The sequence below is a fragment of the Ochotona curzoniae genome, unplaced genomic scaffold, assembly GCF_017591425.1.
Source record: "Ochotona curzoniae isolate NIBS_2020 unplaced genomic scaffold, NIBS_Ocur_1.0 contig_4105, whole genome shotgun sequence".
In the NCBI taxonomy this organism is placed as follows: Eukaryota; Metazoa; Chordata; class Mammalia; order Lagomorpha; family Ochotonidae; genus Ochotona; species Ochotona curzoniae.
The window spans coordinates 5,858,567-5,879,443 of NW_024466129.1; the positions used below are offsets into that span (position 1 = coordinate 5,858,567).

Consider the following 20,877-nt stretch of genomic DNA (forward strand, 5'->3'; position numbering starts at 1 on the left):
CGGGGAGAGGAGGCGGACTAAAGCACCAGCAGGGCGCCGTGCTCTGGTCCTCAGCCATGCCGGTGACCCTACAGGCACCCGGGGCCTCTTTGAAGGCCACACGGACCTCCAGGCAGAAGTCAGGCAAACGAAAAGGCAAACGGGACCGGGCCGACCCTTTTCAGAATGCCCACCTGCCCCAGGGCGCACCACGGCAGTTGCAGTCCTGAGGCCTGGCTGCTTTTCGGTGCAGAAAAGAAAAAAACCAGGGAGGCAAGGGAGAGGCGGGGCCTGGCCGCGGGGCGGGGCGAGGCAGGAGCTGCGAGTCCGAGCCGGGACCGACAGAGTTAAGTGGGGCCGGCCGGAAACCAAGGGGTGGAGCGGGCCGGCCCGGAGCGAGGCCGGCGGGGCACGCCCGCGGGAGGGCGGGGCCCGGGGGCGGGGCCGCGCCCAGCGGGCCCTTGGATTGGTCGCGGGGAAGGCGTTCGGCTCGGACCGTACCAACAGGAGGCGGGGCGGGTGTGGGCCGGCCGGCCGGGCGCGGGGAATGGCCGGGCCGGGGGTGGGCGGGCGCCGCAGTGGCGGCGGCGGCGGCCGGGGGCGGTGAGTGCGGCGTGGGCGGCCGGGGCCGCGCCGCTCCGCTCCGCACCGCGCGGGCGGCCATGGAGCGAGCCTAGGGGCCCGACAGGTGAGCGGCTGCCGCGGGCGGGAACGTGCCGGGCGCTCCCCGGGCTGCGTCGGCCGGCCGGCCCCGGGGCCTGCGACGGAAGCGACGCGGGCCTTGGCCGAGGCCGCCGGGGATGCAGCCGGGCCTGGGTGCCGACCCCCTGCGCCCCGCGCTCCCGGGGTCCCCGCCGCGGTGGCCGGCTCGTGGCCGCCCGGCGCCGCTGACCCGCAGGCCCGGGGCGTCGGGTGTGGGGGACCACGGTGACCACGGTGACCACGGCCCGGCTCCCGGCGCTGGCTTAGTAGGGCACAACTTGAGGAAACGCTACGGTCGTCCCAGGCGGGCTGCGCTGGACATTTCATTTCCGGGTGTGATGGCCGGGGCGGTTGGAGCGAGGCGCAAGCGTTGCCATTCGTGATTCATGCTAGCAGCTGTCAAGCTGCGTCCGTGAGCCTTGGGGTGCGAGGAGAGATTCCTTCCTCCGGGCCCCCCAGTGGCCCGCCAGGCGCCGGATGAGGCAGAGCAGCGGGTGACAGGATGTTGGAAAGTGGAAGGGGCCGCTGCGTGGTCGGTCACTGCGGATGTAGTCCTTGGAACGGCCGGATCACCGTTGGGGTGGTGGGCAGAGCTGGATGCTGCGACTTGGGTGGTAATGTCACACCCCTCTTCTGGGCCCCTGCCCCCAACACACAGCCAGGAGGTGGTTTCTCACCTCGGGGAGTTGCAGTTGTAGGTAGGCCCTTTTAACTTTGACTTGATAAGTCTGTATTCGGGTAGATTTGAGGCTGCCGAGTATTATTCACCGTGGCCCATCAGCCTGGTGGTGAAAACCCTTGCCGAAACACGGCCGTGGCGATTATTCAAAGTTGGGCTGGAGGTCCCACTGCGCACGTGCGTTGGGAACAGGCCTTGAGTTTAACGAAGACCTAAGCTCAGCGCTTCTGTGTATTATTTAACAATAGGACATATTTTTTTAAAATCACGTATTCATTTGCAAGAGAGATGGCAAGAGGTAGCTGGCCTCAGGTGGCGGCAGCCAGGACTGGGCCAGGTGGAGATTGGGAGCTGAGAACCCTGGGTCTCCCGCGTGGGTGGCAGGGGGTCCCAGCACGTGAGCCATTTCACCTGCTGCCCTGCAAGGTGGGCGTCAGCTGGAAGCTGCGAAAGCTGACCTGCACCCCAGGAATTCTGAACGGGGTTGCCGCTGCCCCTTCGAGAGGCCCAGGAACAGGTGTTGAAGATGGCAGCTTGCTGGCCTGCCCTCAGAGCCAGTCTAAGGTAAATAGAGGACTAATGTTTTCAGTCAGGAATTTTTCTAAGTTTCTGGAGATGTTGGGCTGTGGATACGCACAGTGGAATCAGCGGGCAGGAGGCCCCTCCACCTGCAAAGTTGCTCCTCAAAGTGTGGTTCAAGGGCATAGGCCAGCGGTTGGTTTCCAAACAGAGCAGTGGCGAACGTGGAGGACAGCAAGCGATGACCAGGACGTCTTGGCCGTTCACAGCTGCTCTCTGATGCTGCTAACACTCGGATTTGCTCCTTTCTCTCCAGTTCAGTCAGCTGCATTGTGAAAGAATGAAGACACGTGCCCCGCTTGTCTTCCTAGGAACAAGCAAATCAGTTGCTTTCTGCAATACTTTATGTGATAGAGTCGTTCCGTGTTAAATTGATTAGTCTGCCTTTCAGTTCATTCCTTTGGTTTCCATTTGTAGATATTCCAGCTCTTCCACACAGCTCTGAATTTGGAATTCTTAAGTGGCAGTTTGTTTTCTTTAGGGCAGATATAAACTTCCTTTACTTTATATGGCTGTCATTTCAGTGGTGTAAACCCCGAAGCCTTAAAGTTCTTACCTTGAGAGCTTTTTAAAATAACTAACCGCAGTCCTGGTCACTTGGTGATTGCTACACTCTTACAGCAGAAGGTGCTGTTTGCCTTTTGTGGCCATAGAGAATGAGCCAGGCTTCTGAGGCTGGGTGCCGGGGGATCCCTGGGACTGGGTGTCGGGTGGGTCCCTGGGACTGGGTGCCGGGGGGATCCCTGGGACTGGGTGCCGGGGGATCCCTGGGACTGGGTGTCGGGTGGGTCCCTGGGACTGGGTGCCGGGGGATCTCTGGGACTGGGTATTGGGTGAGTCCTTGGGCCTAGGTATTGGGTGGGTCCCTGAGACTAGGTGCCCGGTGTATCCTTGGGACTGGGTGCCGGGTGGGTCCCTGGGACTGGGTGCTGGGTGGGTCTCTGGGACTTGGGGCCAGGTGCCTGCAGTTGGGAGCTAGGTGGGTTTCTGGGTTGCAATGGGGAATACAGTTGCAGTGAGGCCCATGGGTTGTTGCAGTAGTTGGCGTTTTTCTCTGCACTGGACAGTGCCTAGTGCCTAGTAGGTGTGCAGCAAGCATTTGTTGGTGGGATGAAGGAAGGAAAACAGTATGAGGAGAGTGTAACAATATTCCAACACATATACTATAAACTGTTTAGTTCTTCTTTGTCAAAAGAAAATGAAAACTAAGAGAAGTGTATTTCCCGTTCACATTGACATAGTCTGTAAAAGGCATCATTTCTTTGCTGGAGCCCCTCAGAGGCAGTTCTAGGACCGTCAGGTGCTGGGGCTCCCGCAGAGGCAGTTCTAGGACTGTCAGGTGCTGGGGCTCCCGCAGAGGCAGTTCTAGGACTGTCAGGTGCTGGGGCTCCCGAAGATGCAGTTCTAGGACTGTCAGGTGCTGGAGCCCCTCAGAGGCTCTGGTCAGGTGTGGCTTCCTGGGCTTGCTGCTGCAGGCTGCGCTGGGTAGGTAGCTCAACAGGTGGGTCAGCAGCCAGAGTAATGGAAACACTCTTGGCCCTACCCGACCCCACTGACCTCGTCCCTCACCCTAGGCAGAGTGGGGTGTGAACCCTTAGAGTTCTCCAGCATCTGCTCCTCCTGCCCCTCCTGTGTAAGTGTCTCCTCTTTCCCTGCTTGGCTGCCTGTGGAACCCCCAGGGCCTGATGACTCCATTAGCACGGTGTGAGCTTCAGAACAGGACTGCCCGCACCTGAGGTTGGCTTATGACATGGGTGCCAGAGCTGCCTGGGAGAGAATATGATGCAGACATCTCACTTCTCACAGCAGGGCCTGTGTCCGGCCTGACTCTCCTGGAGTTGCCTCTGCCATCCTGGCATGCGATGGCTGTGGGTGGCGGGGGATGGAGGAGAGAGGCAGTGGGCTCCTCTGTGTGTCTGAGGTCTGTACTTTCTGGCCGAGTGACACCCCTGTGAGAGGAGAGGGTGCTAACCCAGGTACGTTGTAGGAGGTCAAGGAATGTGAGATAATGAAACGTGTGCGGAGGAAGCACCAAGTTCAGGGTGAGTGTGGACTGCTTTGTCACTGTGGCAGAGCCTCACGCGTCTCGTGTTGATGGCAAATGAACATTCCCATCTTATACCTTTTTGTGTGGAAACATTTCTTTAATGAGTTATATATGTATTGTGTTTCCTCTTCAACAATGAAAAGTTCCGATCCCTGTCATCCCTTACTGACAACAGTTGAGTAGTTTTGAGTGAGTTTGCCCCTGTGTCATTTGCATTATTGCACCTGCTTGCGATGTGCAGTCGGGCCTTCCAGCGGCGGAACGCTGCATCTTTGGGCTGCTCTTATTACTGCCCTTTTGTCCGTCTTGACCAGCTTTGGATTTGTGGAGGAGGAGCCGCGTCACTCTCTTCTAGTTAGCTGAGAATGTAATCCAGCTAACCAGGTAGTTAGGTCCTGCCAGCTCTTCCCCCACTAGTTCATGAACTCCATAACCACTGTTGTGTTTCTCCAAAGAATCTTTTTGGTTTTTGTTTCTTGTTGTAGGTAGTGCATGTAAAGAAAGTGAAAGTGCATTTGTGTTCCTGTAGTTCTTGTGGTTGGTAAAGAAGATAAGACAGAGGTGCTAATGCTGGCTCTTGTGGAGAACAGAACCTTGAAGATCTGGTTCCAGCCCTGTCTTGTCTCACGCTGGGGCAGTGGCTGAGACCATTGCCATCCTGACTCCCAGTTTCAGTCGAAGTCACACGCCAGTTTAGCCATGGCAGTGGCCTTGAGGTGGAAGGACACAGGAGACCACAGTTTGACACTGGGTGTGTCAAATCGTCGTATCTATTTGATTCTTCTGCAGTTTGAACTGTGTGATAAATACTTGAACTTCGTACAGACCTTTTTCCCCCAGGTCTGTAAAAGAAACCATCTTTGAATCAGAGTGGCCAGTTAAAGAATGGTTAAAGATGTTTCTTCTTTGTTCCTTTTGCTCCACATGCATCAGCACTGCATCATGTTAGTTGGACCGGAGAGGAACGCACGTCCCTGTGCTGAGAATCCCAGGATAGAAGAGGCAGCTGTGTCCCGTGCTTAGAGGCACCGAGCCGGGGCTTCAGCACAGGCGTGCTTGAGGTTCTGCTATTTTTTTTTTTAACTTACTTTTCTTCTTCTTTTTTCTTATTTGGAAGAATTGCACGTTGAGAGAATCTTCCATCCAGTGGGTCTCAGATGGCTGCATGGCCAGAGCTGCTTCAGGATCTCCCACAGGGTTAGCAGGGGTCCGCAGTCCGGTGGTCCTCCACTGCTTTCTCAGGGAACTGAATGAGAAGTGGAGCAACCGGGACTTGCCCGTATGGGATGCCGTCGCTGCGGGCAGCAGCTTCACTTGCTGTACCGCAGCACCTGCCCCGAGGTTCTGCTGTTTGTAAAAGTACTTCTTGTGGCCTGTCAGCTTGACACATCCTAGGACACTGGGTTACAAACGCAAAGCGCTGTTGTGTTACCTAAAACGTATATGCTATTTTAAGAACTTTAATGAATTGGAGAGTAAATATGCAAAGTATATGGAAAGCTGGAGGAAATGTCAGTTATTTGAAATTCCGTATGTCGATGTGGTCCAGGAATTCAGGTCAGTAATAGGTCCCTAGTCAGCGGCGGCTTGCTGCTGACAGCCGCGGGATCCTTGGGACTTGGGCGTCGTCATCATGCCCACTCCGCTGAACCGCTGAAGCCGACCAGTGTGTCAGGGAACGTGGCCCGTGGTGTGTTGAGAATCTTGCTAGTGGTGTGTGCTATATTTTTTTTTTTCCCCTTCTGATTTTTCAAGGAAGAGGTTTAAAAGGTCGTTTTAAGTCAGTGTTTAAACAGGTTACATAAATTGAGATTTTTTTTTCCCCCCGAAGAAGAAATACTATTGTCTGTTTGGTTTTTGCTTTCATACCTGGGAGGAGAGGCCATCTCAAGGCTTCATTAATGCCAGTGAGGAACTGTTAGGTTTGTGTTAATGATACTGGAAGAATACATGTTTGTGAGGGGCTGGCACGGTGCCGCTGTGTCAGCGTCCCATGTGAGCTCTGCTTCCAACCCAGCTTCCTGCTGATACAGTTGGGAAAGCAGCGTGGGCAGCCCAGGAGCTCGGGCCCTTCCACCCAGACAGAGCTCCTGGCTCTGAGCTGGCCCAGCCCTGGCTGTTGCAGACATTTGGGAAGCGAACCGTTTTTCTCTGTCTCTAACTCTGCCTTTCAAATACATACATAAGTATATATATATATATTTAAAGATTTATTTATTTTGATTGGAAAGGCAGATTTACAGAGAGCAGATACAGAAAGATCTTCGGTTTGCTAGTTCACTCCCTAGGTAGCCATATCAGTTGGTGCTAAGCTGATCCAAAGCCAAGAGCCAAGGGCTTCTTCTGGTCTCCCACATGGGTGCAGGGTCCCAAGGCTTTCGGCTGTCCTCTGCTACTTTCACATGCCACAAGCAGGGAGCTGGATAGGAAGAGGAGCAGCCAGGACACAAACAAGTGTCCACATGGGATCTTGGTGCGTGCAAGGTAAGGATTTAGCCACTAGGCAATAGCACAGGGCCCAATAATAAAATAAATCTTTTTTTTTTTTTAATTATGTGAAAGTGAAAAGAGGGATTAATGCCTGAGCTGATTTGGACTTTAGAGGAATTGATTTTCTATACCTGTAACTTTAAGTTACTCTTGAGGCTTATCTTAAGGATGTGAGGACATGCCAAGCTGTTGTCTTTAAAACACAGAACTAATTTTTCAAACTGAAGACTTTTGAGAAAGAAGTACATTTCAGCCTTTTTTAAAAAAGCTCAGTGACATTGCAAGGGCTGGGCTGTGCTTTGAGAGCAGCGAAACCAGCGACGTGGCCTCAGACGCGGAACTCGGATCTCCGCGTATCCAGTCTCATGCAGAAAGCGCCGCGGTGCGGGGACGTGCGTGTGCTTGGCCCCGCTCACAGGCTGGAGAAGGCAGTGTTACGGGATGTGGGCTCCAGCAAGGCTTCAGGTCGCCTTTGTTTCTGATGCAGCAGTAATGACTAGCAAGCAGTCACGTCAGTCATTTCTGACTTTTCCAGTCACTCATCTTCCAGTCGGTGGTAGAGTCAGCTCGTTCATTTTTAATCACCCCATGTTAGCATCCCTGTTTGGTTTCGGCCTGCAGGGACTGAGGCCCAGAGAGCTAGGAGGTTCGGTCTGGGTCCGAGTCCTGCGTGTTCAGGCCCAGGCTCGCTGAGTTTCCCTGCGCAGGAGAGCTGGGGCCTAGTGTAAAGAGGAGGATTGAAAAGCTGTTCCTTAAGCAGAGAGGAAGGTGTCTGCAGGTGCTCTCTGGTGAACTTGTTGGGTGTTGGCTTTTGTTTTCAGCTGAGGATCCCCACTTGAGGGTGTACAGGGAGATTCGTGTGCTGTTGCGCAGGCTGCGGGCGGCAGGGCGGGAGCGGGCAGGTTTCCTGGCAGTCTGCAGCGTTTGTTCAGATAATAACCCTTGCGGCTGTGTGGTAGTGGAGGCTGTGCCTTCCTGGCTGGAAGCGTACAATGCCAAGTGCAAAGGTTTCTGAATGCTCGTCATTTACAAACCGTCAGGAGAGACCACACTGACTGCTGGGGCCAGGCAGTGCCAGTGGAGCGCCTCCCTGACGCTGCTGCTCCCTGCGGTTTGGAAAGGGCTGTGTGTCACCCTCAGCGCCGGGTGGATGTGTGTGTGTGTCACAGCATCGGACTTGTCTCCGTTGTCTGCACTGTGACTGAAGACTGTGGCAGGGCTCTGTCAGTGCTGCAGCCGGGCGAGGTTAGCCTGAAGGCCCTGAGCCTGAAGTGGAATGACTTTCTAAACTACATAAATCGATTCAACATTCATCTACGCCTACTGGCAAATTAAATGTGACCACTCCCCGAGGGGACTGTTTTTGGTCACGTAGCTCATGTCCCCATGTCTTCAGCCCTGACCACTGTGGCATTGTAGTAGGGACAGGATAGATGGGCTTTACAAGATGGGCTTTACCCCCAGATACACTATCTTAAGACAATGGTTTCTTGATTTAAAAATATATTGATTGATTGATTTTTGAAGGCAGGGCAATGGAGAGGAATACACAGAGAGCTTCCACCTGCTGGTTCATCCCTCAGATGGCGATAACAGCAGAGCCTGGACCAGGCTGAAGTCAGGTGCCAGAAACTCCAGGCAGGTCTCACCTGGGCCGTCAGGAGCCCTCGGGCTTAGGCCATCTTCTGTTACCTTTCCCAGGTCATTAGCAGAGAGCTGAATCCGAAGTGGAGCAGCCAGGACACAAAGCAGCACCCAAATGGGATGCCGGAATTGAAGGCGTTGGTTTTAGCCACTTAGCAACAACACTGGCTGCTAAACCTATCTTTTAATTCCATTTTTCAATGAGTTTTTGAGACGTGGAGACTGACAGAGAGGTCTCTTCCACTGGGTCATTGCCCACATAGTCACAGTGCCCGGAACTGAAACACAGTGTGTCTCCTATGTCAGGGACGAGAACAAACTACATGAGCCACCGGTGCTGCTTCTCAGGGTCTGTGTTAGCAGCAAACCGGGGCCTGGGGCTGGGAATCTGATGCCAGCATTCTGGCATGGCATGTGGACATCTTGAATGCTAGACCGAATGCCTGGTCCTTCATAAAATCTTTGTGATGTACTCTTGTTTGCTAGGTATTTAATAAATTCCACCCCCTTGCGGCAGAGCTGCCGCTGCCAGCCCTCTGCGTGGAGTGTTTGCACTGAAGCTTCGCCTTGGACTTCACATTCATAAGGCATTTCACTCGCTGGCGTGTCAAGAACCTGTTTCAACTATTAGAAGAAAAGACCCAAAACAGATTTGCCTTGAAGCTTGAAGTTGCTATGAGCCAAGGTTGAGATTTCTTTTCTGAAACCTCAGAATTATCTGGATGAGGTAAGGCGTCACCTTCATCAGGGCGCTCTGCTCCTGGGACTTGGAACCTCGCTGGTGGCTTGCCAGACCTCCCAGGAAGTGAGACAGTGAGTGTCGGGGCCAGGTGTTTGCAAGTTCCTTGGCAGTTGCATACATCGGACTTTATGATGTGACTCACGGACCTCTGCCCTGGCGTGCTCCCCTGCCGGCTCTTCAGCGAGGACTTTGCGCTAGGACCTCAACCGTTTGTGTGCAGTCTCTCTCTTCTCTTTCTTCTGTCCTTATAAAGTGTTTATCAAGCAGATACGCTGGCCGCAAGCGTCTATGCAGAACAGTACACGGGCCTCTGTCGCAAGCACTACCTAAGCTGAGGGAGCTGGGTCGGGGAATTTGTGCCACTTGTTCGTGCGAAAGCTGTTAACAGATGTGCCCCTTGCAGTGCCTTTTGTATATGTTACTTTCCCTTGAGTTATGGTACTGCTTTGGATCCATTTGTTCTTTGAGATGGGCTATTGCACATAGCAGAAGCATGAACATAAACGACCATGAGCTAACTGGGCAGCGTTGCGTGTTTGAAGCGCTTATAGGAGGAGATGAAATAGAGCAGGCATGTTCCTCCAGGATTGCTAGTCAGGTTTCCGTGAACAGTTTAGAATATGTGCAGTGAGCTCATATCCATTTTGCTGGTGTTTGTTTTCAGCATGTGTAGTGTGCTGCTTTGTCCCCAGTACGAGGGGCCGGTGGAAGAACACCGAGCGCTGTGTCCCCGCTCTCCTGCAGGGGAAGGAGCAGAGGGCCTCGTGCTGCCCGGGTCTGAAGGGGAATTAGGAGCTGTGTACAGGAAGGCTTTTTCCTGCGAGGCAGAGTGTAGTTAAGTACTGGTCAAAGAGGAGTTACTGTTGAGAGTCCAGAGAGACCAGAATGGCCTTGAAGGTGGCCTTGAAAGGAAGACCAGGCTTTCAGTAGATCAGAAGAAAGTGTAAGGGAAAGAGGAAGTGTGAGGGAGTTGAACCTGAGCAGTGACTGGGGTGAAGGGCAGCACCCTCATGGGAAGGACCAGGGCTCGCTCCTCTGGTATGCTTTGGTTGAGACGAAGAGCAGCACCGAGCGCGCTGCCTCTGTTGAAGCCTCGTAAGGTAGTGCCGGAGTGCCGTGCTGGCGAGCGTGCAGTCACACGGGCCGAGTGAGCAGGACAGGATCCTGGCTGTGGCCTTCAGGCTGGAGAGGGAACCCCGGGGCCCGAGCAGTCAGTTCTCTGTGCGTACAGAGGCGGTTGGGAAGGGCCCATGCCAAGTGCCGGTCTGACTGCTGCCGACCAGGAAGGGCTTGCTCATCACAAGGAGGTAACCGCCTTCCTGCCCTGCTTGGGAGAGGGCAGTGGTGAGACGAGCTGGCAGTGCAGCCCCTCGGTTCCCACTTGTTATCCTCCCGGAGCTCGGTGAATTGGATGGATGAGTGGCTTCTGAGCTCTGTTCAGAAGGCAGTGAAATTTCAAAACTTAGCAACAGACACTTGGGTTGCAGAATTGGACCATTTTTTTTTTCTCATCTGAATTTCAGAGCTGCTAAAACTAATGCCATCGGTGCTGAAGAAAATCCACAGGACCAGTGTGGTGCAACAGGTTAAACTGCCACTTGCAACACTGGCATCCCATGTGAGTGCTGGTTCAAGTCCCAGCTGCTTCACTTCTGATCCAGCACTTGAGGAAGCAGGGCTAGGGGTCCTTCCTGGTCCCCGTCCTTGGGTCCCTGCACCCACCTGGGAGACACGGAAGAAGCTTCTGGCTCATGTTCTCGCCCTAGCCCAGTCCCAGCTGTGCTGCTGTTTGGGGAGTAAACCAGAGGACACAGCTCTGCCTTCATGCTAAATGGCTAGGATCTATTTATATAGCATGAGGGAGAATTATCTTTGTCGTAATGGATTTGAGCATTGTTAGAAGGGTGTGGGTTAAGCAGACTTCTGGGGCGTGCTTGGTAGGAACTGGATGAAAGCCGGAAGCCGAACTGGCCCGCGTCTCCCGGTGGCTGCGTCTGTGGGGCTGAGGAGGAGAGCGCAGCTGCATTTCCTCCTTAGCTTTGTCCCTGCAGCCCGAGATGTGCACTTTTGGACCAGCAACATTTTCTAAATCGACTTTTGTAGCAGGGCTGGTAACAGAAATCACAGGAGCTTTTTTGCTGGGTTCCACACCAAATTTAATAGCATCACAATTAGGTTTTAGATGCACTTGAATTGTCCTTGTTTTGGCTAATATTGTTCTGTCCTCCCTGGGAGGTGATGATGAAACAAAGCAGGTGGCTGGAGATAATTACAGTTTGAATTTAACTCGCACTGTTTCCTTCATGAAAATGAATGGGAGAATAAGCTGCCCTGTGGCCAGGTGTTGCCCTTGAACCTGTGGGCTCTCCAGGCTGGTTTCTGTTGTCTCCAGCTGTTAGCAACCCGCCAGTCTCAAGTTTGGGTGGGGGTCTCAGCCTGCATTGCTTGCCCTGTCTTCTGTATTGTCTTATTTGTCCCATTAATCGCTCGAGTCATTAACTGAATTGGAGACTGAAGCAACGCCCTGTTACCTTCTTGTTGTCTTCGCCTTATCCCAGTGCTGTGCATGTAGTAGAGCAAGGGTGAACATATTTTACCTGGCCCTCAACATGCCGATGTATGTTCTCAACACCCTTGCAAGAACCTTGTGTTTGGAATCGTCTGGCTTTAGGATTGCCTGGCGTGTGGTCACTCCCGCCCCGGAAGCAGTGCTGCTGTCGGGCTGTGGTCTAATGCCCTCGTGGCCGTTCTAGGGCAGTAGCGTTGCCAGGTTTCGTTGGTTTTCTGGTCATGTTCGACTCTTGGCAAGATGGTATAGGCATATGTTGTCCTTTACTTCATTGACTTGGATTTGATTATGCATATTTTTGAAAACTACTTGGTGGAAGGCTGATCTGGTAGTGTTGTAGGGTGCAGCCAGAGATAGCCAGCACCCATTGACTGTGGGCTGTGTCCTCCCTCTGTTCTGAAGGGGGTCCCTACAGCAAAAGAATGTTAATTCCGTTCTCAACCACACCTCCCCCCACCACCTAGGTATTCGCTCCTGCCCACGTGGGACTCACCTGTCATCTGAGAGGGGACAGTATTGCATTGTTGTAAGCACTCCCCTCACAAGCCTCTTTAAAAGGCCCAGGAAGCAGGGGCTCGCTCTCTGGTCAGGTGCTTCTGCTGCTCTGGCACCTCGACTCTTGGCTGACTCAAGACAGGTAATCCCCTCAGCATGGTCCCTGCGTACTGCTTAGATGGGGCAATGGATATAACAATGTCATTTCTGGTTTATGTGCTGTCACAAGTTGTAGGAGAGGTGAGGCCTAGCAGTAGTGGAATGTGGGCAGAGAAGCCAGGGAAAGGTGAATGTCTGCAGCTTTGTAAGTGTGTCCAGGTTATTCATTGCATGTCTCTTAGGATAACTTATATTGTTGGGGAAGCTGGGACATAGGTCTTCAGCTTAACAGATGGACTTCAGGGTAATGACCATTTGTTCCTTTAGGGATTATGTTTGGTTGGATTATGACTGGTTGGATTGCTGTATGGGCTTGTGATTTGCTATTTCTGGTGTGTTCTATTATCAGCAAGCTTGATTAATAAAGACTCCTTAATGAACCTTAGACGTGTCTGGTGTGTTCTGGCTCGCACCCCGTAACAGTAGAATGTGTGTCCTGGTGTTGCATCCCAGGACGTGAGCAGCTGTAGGTGTGTCTCGGATTGCGGGCATTTGGCTCCAGAGAAGGACTTCTGTCTGCTGTACTGTCTCTGGTGTTTTTAGGACTTCTGTCTTACAAGGTGTCAGAAAGCATGTTTGGAGAAGGTAATTACCACAAAGTTACAAAATACTCGTGATCTTAGGCATTCAGCAGTCCTGTGTGGGTTTGAAAGGTAGAAGGGCTTACTTACTGAGCCCTTCTTCAGACCAGTCAGTTTTGAATTATTGGGTCTTCTCAAATTTAAGATTAGCAAGGCTTAAAGGGTGAGTAAGATGTTGGAGCTTTGTGAAAGATTCAGGGGTGGGGAATGAGGAGGGAACCCAGGGGTGGTCGGATAGCATTTCTGATCAAATGTTGCTTTGTACTTGGGTTTGCAGGAATTGTGGGAGGAAATGGACCGGTGTGTGTAATCATGGACTCCCGTGGCTAGCCATCCGCACCTGCTCTCCTTGCTGGTGGGCGAGAGAGGGGGCCAGGGAGAAGGAGAAGAGGTCGCCATGAAGCTAAAGCAGCGAGTCGTGCTGTTAGCAATTCTCCTCGTCATCTTTATCTTCACCAAAGTTTTCCTGATTGACAACTTGGACACATCGGCTGCCAACCGGGAGGACCAGAGGGCCTTCCACCGAATGATGACTGGCTTGCGGGTAGAGCTGGCGCCCAAGCTGGACCACACCTTGCAGTCCCCCTGGGAGATCGCAGCCCAGTGGGTGGTTCCCCGGGAAGTGTACCCAGAAGACACACCAGAGCTTGGGGCAATTATGCATGCCATGGCCACCAAGAAAATTATCAAAGCTGATGTGGGTTATAAAGGGACGCAGCTGAAAGCCTTACTGGTACTTGAGGGAGGCCAGAAAGTTGTCTTCAAACCAAAGCGGTAAGTCTTCGCAGCGGAAGCTCTGTGTGCTGGCCGGTTGGGTCCTGTACCATGGGGTCTGCATCAAAGCTCTTTCTAGCTTGTTCTCTGCCGTAAGATGAGGGGAATCGGCTAGGGGATCTCCAGCTGGCTCTTCCCTAGCTCGTGACGTTCTGTGACTTCCAGAAAGGGAAGTCTGTAGGAACACATTTGCCTACCTCGAAAGACTCAACTTGGCAGAGCTAGCCTCGATTCCTGATTTATCAGATCTCTGCTATGTGCCATGTGGAATTGGTGTGTAAGTAGCTAGTCAGCAACCGTGGACAGTTCCCAGATAACTACACGCCAGGGTGTTACACAGTGGGTCGTGGGTGGGGGTAAAGTTACTTTTGGTATTGAAGCACCGATTCTGTCAAATGGGGTCTCGGTTTATTATTATTACCATTATTATAAACTTTTGGAACATTATTCATAGTAAAATTTTGGGGGCACTTTTAGATTTCCAGAAATCCTACCTTCCCCTGGGTTAACATCTTCTCTTGGTGCAGTGTGTTTATTGCAGATAAACCTTTGTTTATCTGATACAGATAAAATTCAGAAGCAAAATTCGCAGTTTCTGTTAGGGTTTTGGCAGATGTATGACAGTGTGTTCCCATCACTGTGATATAATGCGGAATCGTGGCTTCTGTCCCAAAGAGCCTCTGCAGTTTTTCATGCTTCCCCCTCTGCCCCTGAATCTCTGGCAAGCACTGAGCTTTTTACTCTCCATTATGTTCCTTTTTCCCAGTTGTCATACAGCCGGAGTCACAGTGTGTAGCCTTTTAACATTGGCTTCTCTCACTTGTTCTGCCCTTCGGGTCTGTGTAGCTTTTTGTGACTTGTTAACTCTCTTTTTAAATTTTCAATTACTGAGTAACAGTCCATTGTCTGGATGGGCCACAGTTTTCCATTGCATTTCCTGAGGCCCATCTTGGTTGTTTCCAAGTTTTGGCAGTTGTGGATAAAGCTGCGTTAGACATCCAGGTGCAGCTTTTTGTGTGGACCCAAGTTTTCTGCTCGTGTGGCTCCGATGAGAGCGGTGCCAAGCTGTCCAGCCAGGTGCCTGTGCTGTTACAGTCCTCTCCCCCCGCTGAGCCAGAGTTCCTGTTGCTCCACTTCCTTGGCCGGATTTGAGGGCAGTGTTCAGGGGTAGTGCTTCTAAAAGGAGTGCAGCGGGGGTGCCTTGCGGTTCCTTTCCTTGTAGTTCAAGGTCGATTTGTTTATGGGAGCCAGAGTGACAGAGATGCTTATCCAGGCCCATGGTTCAGTCCCACACAGGGCCACAGCAGCCTGCAGTGGGTCAGCTGGAAGTCAGAGGAAACTGGCTCCTGGCCTCATGGGTGCTGCATGGGTGGCAGGGGTCAAGTGCTTGGGGGATCCTTTGCTGCCTTCCTAGGGCCATTAGCAGGAAGCTGGATCGGAAGCAGGGTAGCAGGGACTTGAACTAGCACTCACTAGTATGGGCTGTTGTGGTTGCATGCAGCAAGATAACCCACTCCACCACACTGTGGCTTCCTAAGCAAAAATTTGGGCCGTCTTAGTTACCAGAATAATTAAGTGGTATAAACGTCGTTAGTGATCTCTTTGGACTTCTTCAAGGATTTACAGAGAAAATAAGTGTGGCATTTCTAGGGTATAATTAACTAAAAAATTTTCTGTGACTATTTGATTTTGAAATTGATCACCATAACTGGTTTATATTCTCTTGCCAGTAGTAATCAGTGATTATTCTCCAAGTTGGTCGTATCTAACTTTGTGTGTGTGTGTGTGTGTGTGTGTGTGTGTGTGTGTGTGTGTGGAACATGGTTTTCTTTCCTCAGTGAGATTTTTGAGTAAGGTAACACCTTTGGATTTCTGGCCAGAGAGATGAAATCCAGATAAATTCAGCTCTCTTAATTGCCCACTCGTCAGTAGAGAAAAGGCAACCGAAGAGCGAATGTGCCGAGATCCCGGCCAGGGGAGGGGTCCGTAGCACCTGGAGCTGGAAGCACCATGTGTGGAAGCTGTGCGGATTGTAAGATTAAAGACTGCAGGAGACTGGAAAGTGTGCTTTGCTGTCAGCATGAAAAGCGTGGCTACGTGGGCTTTGGAATCTGATTTCAGTGGCCTAAATGAACATCATGTATCAGGCATTAGACTAAGAACTTCTGTATCTGATAATGGTTTTAACCCTCGCGGGAAGCTCGGTTCTTGCTTCTAGATGGTGAAAAGAAAGGTTAAAGTAACTAACTTCACAAGGTCACGTGGCAATAGCCAGCAGGCCTGGGGTTTGAATCCACAGCTTTCAGTGTCAGAAGAAGCTTCTCTTCTACCTTACATGTAATTCTCTAAGTTATTTACTTCTTTCCTGTAAGTTAGCTATGAGTTATAGTCCTTGACCTTGTTTCGAGCCTGAGATATTAGTAGTATAAGCAGTGGGATGAGGCTAAGGCAAATGAAACATTACATTTGCATAGAGCGAGAGGAGCTGTGAGCATCCCATCCAGATCTTCCCAAACCTTCCGTTTGTCTGTTGGAGAGTCGGGGTGGGCTGGGACGGCAGGGTTGCTGGATGCCAGCAGAAGTGCAGTGTTGGAGCAGGTGGGCGGTGGGAGTGCACTGTGTTGGAGCAGGTGGACGGCAGGAATGTGCAGTGTTGGAGCAGGTGGACAGCAGGAGCAGGAGTGTGCAGTGTTGGAGCAGGTGGACGGCAGGAGTGCGGCAGTGTTGGAGCAGGTGGACGGCAGGAGTGCGCAGTGTTGGAGTTGGAGGGAAGCAGGAGTGCGCAGTGTTGGAGCAGGTGCCTTGCAGATGGCTTGGGTGTGTTCATGAAGCCCAGGAGAAGGAAGAAGTTGGACTGATACGGAGGAGAGGAGGTAGCGACAGATCCTGCATAAGCATCTGTCACTGCTTGCTTCCTCTCCTGTCTCCTGCTCCACTGCATCCTCTCAGATTCCTTCCTCTTCCAGGCCATTCTTTCCACAAATGTCTGTTAGCACTGTGCTCCCAGCGTGGAAGTGTGTGGGGGCCTCCCATTGTCCTCCCAGCCCCGTGCAGTCTGCACTTGTCTCTCTGCCTGGCTTGTCCCCCCTTTAGTTCCTTGTGTCACACTGGCCCCAGCCTATCTTCTCCAGAGCCCCCAAGTCCCCAAGCCCACTCTAGGTCCAGGGGACTGTCGCCCCAGCCGGGTAGATGAGGTGAGCCCCTGTGCACACCAGTGTATGCTATATTGTCCTAGGCACTGTCACACACTGGGGAAGGTGAGTGTAGGTTAAATACTCTGGAAATTGATTCCAGCCCGTAAACCCCCAGCAAGATGCTTGCTGGCCGGCAGGGCTGCAGAGGCCGTGGGGCCCTGCAGTGAGGGCAATCTCTGACGGCCTTCACCAGAAGGCGTGATTTATTGGCAGTTCCCGTAGGAGCTGTGCTGCTCTGTCAGCACCTTTGGATGAGTCGGTCTGCTGGGAGGGGACATGTGTCCTTGCTGCTCAGTTGAGGTGTGTGCCTCCCTGCGACAGCCACCCGTGGTCCCACTGTCTCCGGAGCCTGCTCGGCCACATCCTGCTCTCAGAGCTGGCAGGTGTGAACAGCTGCTGACAGTGTAGGGATACCGTGATGCTTTTAGTTACACATTTCACCTCACCTTATAAAAATTGTTTTTTCCCAGTGTTGTCTGTTCTGGAAGTAAATTGATTTTCACAGGCAAAAACTGGAGCCTGATCAGCCTCCCTGGTGTTTCAGCGGGAAGCTGGCTGGGAGCGTGAGTGCTGCTTGATTCCACATGCTTCCCTATGGGATGCAGCCACTCCAGAGGCGGCTTAACGTGCTGCACTGCAGTCTTTTTTTCTTGGTTAGTAGAAATATACCAGTTTCATCATCCTTTGTTTGTGCCACACACTGGATACAAAATTGGCAAAATGCAGTTTGAGAACAGAGACCTTAAAAACGAATCCCTAGTTAAGCTGCTCACATCAGAGTTAACCTGAGGTCCTGGGGCCAACATTGTGGTACAGTGGGTCACGGGGTCAGCTACCGTGTGAGTACTGGTTCAGGTCCTGCTGAGTTTCTTCTAATACAGCTCGTGTCCTAGCCACCCACATGGGAGAGCCAGATGAAGCTCCTGGTTTTGGACTGGTCTTGCCCTGGCCATGGTGGCCATTTGGGGAGTGACCAGTGGGTGGGAAAATCTCTCCCTCTTCCTCTCTCTGTCTCTCTCTGCCTTCCAAATAAATGTTAAAATACTACTATTATTACTACTAATAATAATAATGAGGAAGCTGCTACCTGGAGCAGAGGTGGGTTTTTTCACGCTTCCTGAGTCAGGTCAGGACAGTGTCCCCTGGCTGGCCCTGCCGTGAAGCATAAAACCAGAACGGCTGTTGTTGCTCTTGTTTTTGTTTTTAACCATCTTTTCCTTCACGTGACAAAAACCAAGCATATCAGGACTGGTTTTCCCCGAGAAATTTAAACTTCTTATAAACCCTTAGCACAGCCATCTGGCAAGCAGAAGTTTTTGTTGAGTGTTCTCCTTCATTTCTTCACTTCAGTTTAATAAACATTTTCATAGATGCTTGTTGAGTACCAGCTGTAAGCCTAACACTGCTGGTAGTACAGGGATGAACCTTGCCTTCTAGAGAATTCCCTTGTAGTTGGATTTAAAGCTGCATTGAAGGCCCTTTAGAGGGGCAACCGTGCCATCTTCCCTGCTGGATTCATGGCGTGATTGCTGAAGCGGTGGGAATTCAGGCATTTGTTTCCATCTCACCCTGACCTCTCCGTCGGCAGTGCTTGCTAAGCCACAGAGGTTCTCGGGGTTGGCAGAGAAGGTGTGTGTGGAGGCAGATGGGCTTGCTCGGGTTGTCCGTGTGCCTCTCGCGCGGCGCCCTGTGGCCGCCATGTCCTCACGGCTGTGTGTGCGTCCGGTTCATGTTGCAGGTACAGCCGGGACTATGTGGTGGAAGGGGAGCCATACGCCGGTTACGACAGACACAATGCAGAGGTGGCAGCCTTCCATTTGGACAGGTATGTGTGTATAACCAGATGTCACATTCATTTTGTCTCCTCCTTCAAAGCCTCCTGCTTTTTACCAAGGGCCATTTGCATATTTATAACATCCACAGGCCATAAAGAATGATCAAGTAAGAAAGTAGCCTCCATAGATTTATTCCATTTCAGGTTCCACCTACGGTTTCCATGGCAGAACCAGCTCATATGATTTCACAGGCCTTATACAGCCTGCAGGCTGGGCGTTCCCCACCCCTGTGCCACAGGGTACAGCAGTGAGGTGGACTGTATGGCATAGTGGGTTAAGCTGCCACCTCAAAGCTGGCATTCCATATGGACAACACTGTGAGTCCTGGCTGCTCCACTTCCAATCCAGCTCCATGCTGATTGCCTGGGAAAGGCAGTAGAGGCTGGCTCAGGCGCGTGGACCGCTGCTGCCCATGTGGGAGACCTGGGTAAAGCTCTCAGCTCCTGACTTCGGCTGCCCATCCCTGGCCTTGCAGCCGTTAGAGAGCGAAGCAGCAGATGGAAAACCTTTTCTCCTGTATCTGTTCCTTTGCCTCTCCTTTTCTATAACTCTTTATTTTTTAGAAAGATTGATTTATTTTTATTAGAAAGGCAGATATACGGAGAGGAGGAGAGACGGAGAGGAAGATCTTCCGTTCAATGGATCATTCCCCAACTGGCTGCAACAGCCGTGGCTGCGCCAGTCCGAATCCAAGGCGAGGACTTTATCCACTACACTTTCACGCCGGGCCCACATAATTCTTTCAAATAAGCAAACTCAAACCTTTAAAATAATAAAGGGTACAACAGGCATGTCATAAAACTTGTTAACAATCCCTCATAATGGGGCCCGGCGGCATGGCCTAGCGGCTAAAGTCCTCGCCTTGAACGCGCCGGGATCCCATATGGGCGCCAGGTCTAATCCCAGCAGCTCCACTTCCCATCCAGCTCCCTGCTTGTGGCCTGGGAGAACAGTTGTGGACGGCCCAGAGCCTTGGGACCTTGCACCCGTGTGGGAGACCTGGAGAAGTTCCTGGCTCCTGACTTCAGATCGGCGCAGCACCGGCCGTTGTAGTCACTTGGGGAGTGAGTCATTGGATGGAATATCTTCTATTCTGTCTCCTCTCTGTATATCTGCCTTTCCAATAAAAAATAAATAAATCTTTATTTTTAAAAAAAAAAAAAAGAGTCCCTCATAATTTGAGCAGAATACCAGAAATATCAAAGTAAATATTTTTCATCTCATTCCTTTGTGTTTATTGTGAGTGAAGACACTGTTGGTGAGTGTTACAGCAAATGGAAACCAAAGCCTGAGCTCAAACCGCAGAACCGAGCTGGTCTTTGGTTGCGTGTGGCAGTTCTGTGGTTGGGTTCCAGTTTCTGTATTACAAAGTAATTTCTGGGCAGATATGCAAATCTTTATATACACTGAAATGCTAACAGAAAGTAGATCAAAATTGAAAGCAGTTAACTGAATGGCATTTATCAGTTGTTGATAAATTGGGGGTTGGTGTGTGATGTTAACCCTTATCAGAGTTTTCAAAATTCCAGGTAGAACAGCAGAATACCATTTTCTCCTGCCAAAAACTGTAAAGCTTTTATATTAAGATAATGAAAGGACTGAATCCATTGAGATTTATGTGTTGCTTATGGCATTGTTAATTTTTTTCAGTCCTTCTGTTAACTCTGGCATCGTTATCAGAAACCTTATTGTTCAAAACCTTTGAAAAAGAACTGTTTTTTTTTTTTTTTATGTATATAACTAATTCTAGGAAGATACTTCCAGAGAGTACCCTAGGGGAATAAAAACCCAAAGTTTATGCACAGCCACTGCAGCTGTGACACTGTCAGCAGTGAAGAACTAGCAACAGGCTACCTAGAACATGGACAAGATTGAATAGATGTTTACAATGCCAGGCAGTTTTAAAATCATTTATGTTATTTGGTGGGGCAGTACTTCCCATCCTTCCCCTGGGGGCGGCTTGGCCAAAGAATTTGCGTGTCAGAACCCCGCCTGTTGCGCTGTCGTCTGCTGCCACCAGGGTCTGTCTTGGCAGGAAGCTGGAGGCAGAAGCCGAGCTGGGACTCACGGACACTTGCGAGGGAAACCCGCGTGCCGAGTGGTGTCTGACCCGCTACACCCAGTGCCCACTTCATGGTGTCGGGATTTTTGCCTGTCTCCTTTAGGACCTTGGGTAAATCCTGCTCTCGGTATCCTCCAGCACCTGGCTTCGAGGAGCTTGTTTTTGGTCACCTGTTTCTTCATCCTCAGCCCTCGTCCTGTTTTCATTTTGTCAGACACCGCCTGCGCATGAAGATTCATATTATTTCATTTTTAGCCCAATTCTTTAGACTATCCACTATTGCAATTTCTGTGAGCCTACTGTATGTGAAGTGGTACCTGGTTGGTATTTTGTATTTCCCCAATTG

General features: G+C 51.4%; 1 protein-coding gene across 4 annotated transcripts in view; it reads left to right on the forward strand.

Annotated features, from left to right (window-relative positions):
• Nucleotides 1-541: 541 nt before the first annotated feature.
• FAM20B (FAM20B glycosaminoglycan xylosylkinase) overlaps nucleotides 542-20,877 on the forward strand; it is a 40,967-nt gene continuing 20,631 nt past the window's right edge. The window contains exons 1-4 of one of the 4 annotated variants that reach the window (XM_040984320.1): nucleotides 577-667; nucleotides 8,607-8,847; nucleotides 12,944-13,440; nucleotides 18,373-18,459. In XM_040984320.1, coding sequence (XP_040840254.1) covers nucleotides 13,064-13,440; nucleotides 18,373-18,459 — 464 coding nt within the window. In that variant the 5' untranslated portion in view covers nucleotides 577-667; nucleotides 8,607-8,847; nucleotides 12,944-13,063. Of the gene's footprint in view, nucleotides 668-8,225; nucleotides 8,848-12,027; nucleotides 12,069-12,943; nucleotides 13,441-18,372; nucleotides 18,460-20,877 lie in introns of those variants that run through there. The other 3 variants (XM_040984319.1, XM_040984318.1, XM_040984321.1) reach the window with 3 other exon arrangements.